Source organism: Quercus suber, unplaced genomic scaffold (assembly GCF_002906115.3).
Source record: "Quercus suber isolate HL8 unplaced genomic scaffold, Cork oak 2.0 scaffold_208, whole genome shotgun sequence".
NCBI lineage: Eukaryota > Viridiplantae > Streptophyta > Magnoliopsida > Fagales > Fagaceae > Quercus > Quercus suber.
Window position 1 is genome coordinate 626639 of NW_027069666.1, and position 8865 is coordinate 635503.

At 33.3% G+C, this 8865-nt stretch overlaps 1 protein-coding gene across 1 annotated transcript; it reads right to left on the minus strand.

Moving 5' to 3' along the window:
• Nucleotides 1–3902: 3902 nt before the first annotated feature.
• On the minus strand, nt 3903–8256 carry LOC111997838 (nudix hydrolase 8). Its single transcript, XM_024029971.2, has 9 exons — nt 7814–8256; nt 7395–7669; nt 6605–6670; nt 6264–6401; nt 5925–6002; nt 5737–5787; nt 5566–5600; nt 5024–5132; nt 3903–4399 (listed from the first exon to the last, which is right to left on the minus strand). Exons 1-9 carry the CDS (start codon nt 7953–7955, stop codon nt 4193–4195), a joined length of 1101 nt encoding a protein of 366 aa, XP_023885739.1. The 5' UTR covers nt 7956–8256; the 3' UTR covers nt 3903–4192.
• Between the last annotated feature and the right edge of the window lie 609 nt (nt 8257–8865).

The following is an 8865-nucleotide window of genomic DNA, read 5'->3' on the forward strand; positions in this document are numbered from 1 at the left end:
CCAGGATTGAGTCTCGATAGAACCACAGCGTTGTAGGAGATTCCCACAGACGGCGCCAATTGTGAGGACCTAGAACGAGCTTATAGGACTAACTCACTCGTGGGCTCACAAAATATTTGTAATGTGGGCTTTAAGTTTCCTACCTTGGGCGATTCTTGTCAAGAGACCCAACTAAACCTCCCCAACCTTAGTATCGTTTCCCTCTCCCTCTTATCACTCACTTTCTACTCTTAACTTTCTTTAGAACCCCATCAACAACCCCCTCTTCTTCTCCAACTTCTCTTATTTATAGCATTTTGATTAGTGGGGTGCTATGATTACTTTTGTAATTAGTGGTTTGAAGGGTCCAATGTTGTTATCCTTAGGTGGATGTTTAGTTTGAGTGGCTTTGGAACTAGTTCCTGTTGGAGAAGGATGCTCGGCGGCGGTATCACTAATTAGGGTGTTACTCAGCATCCGAGATACCGTTTTACCGAGCAGTTGTACTTTGTTAATGAGACTTGCCGGGCACGTTCCCTCGTTGTGGAATAATGAGAGAATATTTCAACAACCGACCAACAGGTTCTGGGCTAAACATGAGGTCATAGGGCATGCATTTGTGTCTCTAGTGGGCCTTAAGCCCAGCTTCTGGCAGGGGAGTTAGTAACCATGGACCATTCTGCGGAGTTTGGACCCAAGGTCCAGAAGGTTCTGTGGGCCTGGTGCCGTACATTGATTATTGACTCAAAATATTCTACACTTTTCATAAATTAAAAAAATATATATATATATATATTATTATTAAGTCAAAAAACCGGAGTACATACTTATTTGAAAATTTTGGTTCAAATTCATATATATATATATATATATAAACAAAAACGATATTCCAAATCAGGTTATACAATAGAAAAGAGAAATTAAACTTCAAGACAAACAATGATCTCGTCACTCTCTTTTGCAACACTAATAAGAGTAGCAACTCTATTACATCACAAAGGCACACTACCAAAGAAAACAGAATGAAAGCTCTCACAAATCAAATTAATATCATCAAGTATCCATGCAAACTCCAGAGGGCAGATTATGTCTGAGTTCAGGAGATCCATCAGTTCAACAAACATGCACTCCACAACAATTTTAAAGAGACAATTTACTTAACAAAATAGTAGTGCTTTCCTCGTAATAGATTTCGGACTCCACGGTATATCCAATTCTTTCCATATTCATTTACATGCCACCATACTTTAATTAATATTTTTTTAAAATGAGGCTTTAAAAAGCTATACAAAAACCTCAAACCAACTTTTATCTTTTTTTATTTATTTATTTTTTATCTCATGTTTATTAATTAAGTTACCAAAAATGACAGGATGCCAAATAAATGTTATTAGGGTTTTTTTAGAGTATTTTTTGGTGTGTTATGAGAAGTTAAGCTCATCCCATAAGAGAAGTCAAATCAAGCTCGCCTTAAGGAGAATCAAAGTGCCTCTAAGTCAAGAGGCCTTTAACTAATGCATTTGGATGCAGTTTTCTACTAAATATTTATTTACTTATTTGGTAAAATCTGAATATATTTATTTATTATGATTATTATTATTATTATTTGAAATGAAAACGGTAGTAGATTTTGTTATTCAAAATAAGGTTTTGCAATAGGAAAGAGAAAAAAATGGCATTCTTCATTCCTATTTGCAGCACTAACTAGAGCTAGAGCAGATCTATTACATCACATTCACAAAGGCACACTAACAAATGATACATATAAAAAACTCTTGTAAATCAAATTAATATCTTCAAGTATTCACGCAACCTCTAAATGGCTGTCTAAGTTTAAGAGATCCACTGGTTCACTAAACGTACATTCTACAACAATGTAAGAGAAACAATCTACCTAACAAAATAGCAGTACCTTCCTCATAACAGATGTTTTAGTCCACAATACATCCAATTCTTTCCTTGTTCATTCCCACCACATTGTACTTTAATTTATACTTTTTTATAATAAAAAATTTGAGGTTTTTAAAAATTGTACAAAAATCTCCAAAACTAGCTTCTTTTTTTTTGGAAATAAACTAACTATTATCTTTTTACTTCAAATTTAACCAAAAATGATAGGATACCAAATAGATGTTGTTAGTTTTTTTTTTTTTTAATGCCCATAAGTCTGTTCTCAAAAAAAAAAAAAAAAATCTGCCCCTAAATCATGATCATGATCATGATTTATATAATGCTAACTTGTTAGTGACTATAAACACTTGTTCCACATCCTTGCAAATCATGATCATGAGTTTGATACTCAACATACTTAAGGGTTTTTTTTTTTTTTTCTTTATTTAAGTTTATAAGGTGCTTAATTTTCTAATCCAAATAGACCAATTTTGTGTTTTAGGTTTCCTTCTTCTTTTAAATGAAGAAACCATAAATGTAACATTTCAGATATAATCATATGAATTTCTTTTTTGATGATTTGGATTTGGATTTCGTATAAATTAGATCAAAAGTTATGAGTAGTTTAAGAAACATAAAATCTTGGATTGTTTTGTTATAACTTATAAGTGATCCACACCGATCATTATTATTATTATTATTATTTTGGAAATAGGATGAGTGAGAAGTTGGTGGGAGTGGCAATTCGGAACTTTCATATATAAAAAAGGCCCGTAAGAATACTATTGCTGACGATAATACAAGGTATATATGGCTGACATTCTGGATTTTAGCATTTCTGGCTCTAGGACAGAATGTAGCATGCACTATAATAACTTTATAGCATTATGGATATTCGTGATTAAGAAAGAAAAAATACCATTGCAGTTACTTTCATTTATGTTACATTCATCAACTCAAATATAAATCTTCTTTGAAAGCTCTGTGAATCTTTGTCATTGTTCATGATTAATAAGTAGTTTTGACTTCACAAGTGTCGGCCAATTTTTTACCTACTATATAACTAAACTTACAATTAATGTGGCAGAAAACATGGTGACAATGTTTTGCTAGAAACTGAAGATTGGGAACCACAAACTTGTATTGAAATTTTAGCAATCCCCTCAAGATTTTGTCAGGCTAGCCTAAAACTATACCTACTAGCTTGCGACTTCAAATTGGTATTGAAGAAAGGGAAAAAAAAATCATTAGCAGGAATTTGCATAATCTAATAATGAGAAACTGTGACCAGCTCATGTTCGGAAAGAGTCAATTGGATGTGACAGGAGAACAAACTAGGGAACAAAATAAAGAACAATGTTTTGTTTCTACCAAAAATAATAACAAAAAGCATGACCCACTGGAATGAATTGTCTGACCATGCCCTAGATGGCATAAGGAATTAAGGATAACTTAGAAAATAGAACGAAGAAAATAAAATAATATTAAGAAATAAAAGGGGTTGATGTTTTTCTCAAAAAAAAAAAAAAAGGGGTTGATGTCTTTAATAATATCACACATGGCGTTATATTCTTTTGCCTCAGCCGGCCTGAATTCTTCAGGTTTAACAGCAGGCAATTTGAGCTGGCCTATGTTCTTTTCAGCTTTGACCCATCAGCAGGCAGTTTGAACTCACATTGATGCATTCAAAATTTGAGAATGGCTTGTGCCCTTTTAGCTAGTTTCAGAAAGCTAGGCAAGCAAAAGTTTTCATTGCTACTTCCAGAGTCCCAAGTTCTGTTAGGCCCTTTCAGTTTCAGGTCTTATGGTCAAAATTTTTATACCATCACAATGAGGGCACGGTAGTGTTTGGAGTTATACAAGATTAGTTCATGATGTGTATTCTCACATTTTTCAGTCTCATGATAAAATAAATTATGCCCTTTCCAATTTACTAAAGGCGTTCCTTATGAGCGTCCAAGAGGATGATAAATTGGATCAGGCTTTGTCCAACATTAAACATTTAGTATTAAGTTATGGTCACTCTTGACTCATGTACAATTGACACATTTTACATTAGAAAGATCATTGTTGTATTTACATGATATACATCAGCTGTAATATCCATAAAAATGGATTACTCCTAAGGTCATTTGTCATGTAGCTGAACTCGGTCTCAATCAATAAACTCAAGTGTGAGACTCTTATCATTTCCGCATGACAACTGGGAGGATTGTGTGGCAACGCAGAGTAGTGCTTGAATGATTCTCAAAAAAAAAAAAAAAAAAAAAAAAAAAAAAAAAAAAAAAAAAAAAAAAAAAGAGTAGTGCTTAAATGGCTTCAATTAACTGGCGCCACAGTTGAAATCTTGATTTTGAACAACATTGTAGTACAGGGAAGATAACTTGCCATCAAATTTTGAGACCATTTTATGAGCAGATAAGCCACAATAACGCTGCCCTAGCCGAGCGATGCATATATCAATAATTTTCTTGAACATGCAGTCTTCTTGGATAAGTGGTTGCTCCACAAAGTCGACTAGGGGCATCCACTGCATGGTGGAGCATACAATATTCTGAAGTCAGAAACTACATATGATGCCACATAAAATTTGAAGAACCTAGGTTGATGCATTTGTAAAGTAATTTGTAGTTCATTTTCCCCAAATCCCTCTAAACAAGTTAGTTGGGTATGTGAAATATTTTTATTAAGTTATTGGTGCATTTTACTAATAAAGGGATGCATGCGAGTCAAATAACTCTAACAAAAAGCATCTAGTTAATCAAAGCAGTTCATTATAACTGTGTGATGATTAAGGACAACAATGAGTTGGTGATGCATGAAGCAATTATTTCATAGACAATACTGTGATTCATTTCCACAGCCTGCATGCTTGCAACAATCATTCCACCTACCTAATTTTCTTTAGTTTCCTTTTCCTATTTTCTTGTGGCTTCAAACAAAGCCTATTTTGTTCTGACACTTAAGTGTATGAAAGGATTATCATAGAACTGATTGTAGATAATTAACAAAAAAAAAAATTAGAACTGATTGTAGACAGCTTCACCTTAAAGTGGTTATTGGTGATAGGCAAGTATTGCAGAGGGTAAAGAAAGCTAATGAAACAGTGTAAAGCATTCTTGAGTGTTCTATAACTGTTAGTTAGGACATTTACCTTTGCTGCTTGAATTTCAAGATCATCGATTATGATTTGAGTTGATAGGGGTCTTAGCATGCAGATGAAGAACAAATCTGACTTTTCAAAAGCCACATTGTGAGCATGCCTGGAATTGCAGTTGCAGAGAGAATTAGATACTGTTAGTGCAGGGAATAAAGTATTTAGAAAAGTATAGAGCATAAACAGTGTCCAGTTGCGCTGGTCAATGGTGCTTCACACCAGCATCTATGCAATGCAGTTATGCTGGCTATACAGATAGTTAATGAACTTAACCATACATCCTAAAATTGGTAACTTTAATTATTATTAGATTCTTGCCTGTAACAAGTGATTTTCTCTATGTTACAGAGTGAAAGTAAACAAGCAATAATTGCACTTCCTTTTTTTAAACCACATAATAATAGTTATAATATGTTTTTAAAAATATTTCAACATTTTTTTTAAAGCTATACAAAATCCAACCATTTTCATATGCCCCAGATACTTTTCTTCCCTTTCATTACTTGCCTTTGTCTATGAGAATAACGTACTGTTATTACCTGAATGCTATAACTTCAACAAACTCAGTATCAATCTGCAATATATAAGAATCAGCTAATGTCAATTGGAGAATTCAACTGGTCATTTATGCTAATTGAACTAGCAAGAGTAAGTTATTGATGTCCAGGTAAAAAGAGGCTTAGAGAAAATATCAACTACTTCATTCTTACCCCCGTTTCCTCCTTGACTTCTCTAATAGCTCCCGAAAATATCTCCTCTGACTGATACAAATAAAACAATTGGTAAGAATAAAAAGAAACAACTTGAAACTATTGAGTTTTACATTATTTTTCTTTTTTAAGTAGGATCATCCAAACAAACTTGAAGTCAAGGTACAACTTAAATAGAAGTACTCCACCTCGAGAACAAAACCAGTTGGAATTTTCCAAAGGCCAACAGATGCTGGATCACAGTGTTTCTCTTGAACTACGAGAACCTGTAAATTGTCATGAGGTTCCTTTATATTAGATTGAAATTGAATCTCTTTCTGATGCATGTACAATATTATCATAGGATATTAACTCTAGAGCATGTGTAGCGATTACTACAGGATTCATTCATATTGCTATTTGAACTTCTTTGTTTTGTGAGATACAGAACCAAGGTACCTCATTAAGACTACAGTGGAAGACCATATATACGGTTAACTCATTTTGAAGACTCACTTTTGTCACATTATCAACACAAACAACAATACCTCATTTTTTTCATTAACAACAAATCCTCCAACCCCTACTTGATGTGATGCATTATCAGGAAGCATGCAAGGTCCTTCAGGTATCCAGTATGTTAACATCAAATATCCTCGCTCTGCATGGTGGTATTGGAAACCTTCCTGTAACCAGTTGACATGCCTCAGAGACTCAATGGCGTTTCAGTAAGTAAATCATTTACTACAAGAATGGAAAGGTTTTCATAAATCATTTTAATAAGTTATCTTGAACCTGTATGCAATCTAGATGGCTGAAGCTGAAATTAAATCCGAGTTCACTTTTACATTAAGGGTCAAATACTGGAAATTTTTGGTCCAGAAGTTACCTTTACAGCAATTGGAACAAGCTCAGATCGTTCCACTGGCAACTTAAGCCAAACTCCCTTCTTCCCCTGCAGTGAAATGACCTCAGATTATGTGTCAAAACTTCAAGATGCTTTACATACAGCATAAGTTCCTCTTGTGCCAAATATTGATTAAAGGCTGACAAATCCATTGAAGTAAAAGTAAATAAGTGAAAAAAATACTTGGTAGTGTTACTATCATGATTGTACTTACACAGTTTATGAAAATTGATTAGTTCCACTATGTGAACATGAGAGTAAAATCTTGGATTGTATGATCAAAGTCCTAGTCTAGTTTGAGAAACCCATCATACCGAATTCTATTCCAAATTTCAAGGAGCACACAATGGGTGCAGCAAGGGGATGGCTATATAATTTAATTGTATGATTGAGCCTTTAAAACAAAATGGTTTAAGAAACCTTCAGCAAATAATTAATATTTGTAAGATCATAATTTAATCTACCAAGTTGTGCCCAATGCTTGCAGTTCTAGAAAAGAAAAAGAACGAACAAGTCTTTTTTATATTATCATCATTATTTACTCATTGTCGTAAAGAAGAGTTCATAGCCACATCAACTATAAAATAAAAAGGAAAGAAAAAGTATTCCATGACAAAAACAAAAAACAAAAGAGGAAAAGAAATCAGATGCATCCAGTCTCTTTCAGAGGCACTGGTTATGCCTAAAACTTGTAAATTGTAATGGCCAACGACATAGCAAAAGATTAGTAGTATTTAATTTGTGATAGTTATTTTAAAGACTCAGAAATTACCATCTTTTTCCAATGAGAAAGAGAAGCGTGAAGTATAGAAACAAAGGCATTTGGGTTAGCTGGTAATCTTTCTGGATCAACTATAACTCCCCCATACTCATCATCAAATGCATGAAGTACTCTGTTATCACTACAATACAGTCTTGAGCTTGTCCCATTTGTTCCATTGATCCGATAGGACAATGAAAGTTTTCCTTGACCAATCGAACCAATGGCCTTTTCTGGCAGATACGTGTTATCTGAAGTACTTGCACAACTAACTTTCAGAACTATTCCTGAACCCAAGATTGAGAAAAAAAAAATGAAAATAAGAATCTGCACACTCATGTAGTCAAAAATCTAAGTTCATACACTAAGATAAGTCTAAGACAAATGTCAAAAATTGGAACATTATGTGCTTAGTTAAGTGAAAGAATTACCTTTGCAAGCACAGATTTGTGGAGAGAACTTAACACCAAGTAAATTCTTGAAATTCAAAAACGGGCTCGAGTATGTTCTTCCCAGATGGACTATCTCAGACACAGACACTGATTTGGATTCAAACAATAATTTCATCTCCATCACACGGGAGACAACTCTATAATCCAATGAAATCAAAGTCTTTAAATAAATATATATAACATTAGCTTAAAGACTTAGACTAAACTATACAAGAACAATTTTACTTTTATATTCTTAAATCAAGATTCCCATAACACGTATCGCTCAAGAACAAGAAAAGAACATGGAATTCATCGTCATTCGGAATGAACTAGAGCTTGCATGATGAAAGTGAAAGACTAGGAAATGTAATGGGAGACAGAAACAAACGTAATGAGCTAAATTAGCACAAACTCAGGTAGAGACACACTGATAAAGTTGATAATTAGGGGCATATCTTATCCAAATATCTAAAATTAATTTGGTGGGACTATGTATAGCTAAATTTGTGGTGTGAAACGCGTGGTGTGTGTTAAACAAGTTTTATTATTATTATTATTATTATTATTATTATTTTGAGAATCTTGTGTTCAACAATAGGTCAAAAACAATTACAGCTAAAATGAAAAAAACGAGGGAATTAATAACTTTTTTTAAAAAAATTACGATAATAAAGTGAAAATGGTCCCACGCGCTGTCAAAGAGAGTGGAGTGTGATTTTGTAAAAGAAGTAATCCTGTTTTTGTTTTTATTTTTGTGGGCATAGCAGAAACCAGATTGCACAAAGCGGATCACATATCATTGCAAGATTTAAAGAGCTTCAAAAAAAAATTAAAAAAAAAAAAACAATGAAAGGTCTAGTCAGAAAGCATTGATTAAAAATTCTTGATATGGTAAGGAATAATGTCACCTTTACAATAGTGGCATTTTGATCGGACTCAAAATTTCTTTTGATAATTTGATAATTATGAGAAAATTTGAACTCTGGATTATTTCTCTTAAAAATATCAAAAAATGTCAAATAGTTGAGTTATAAAACTCTTAGCAATGG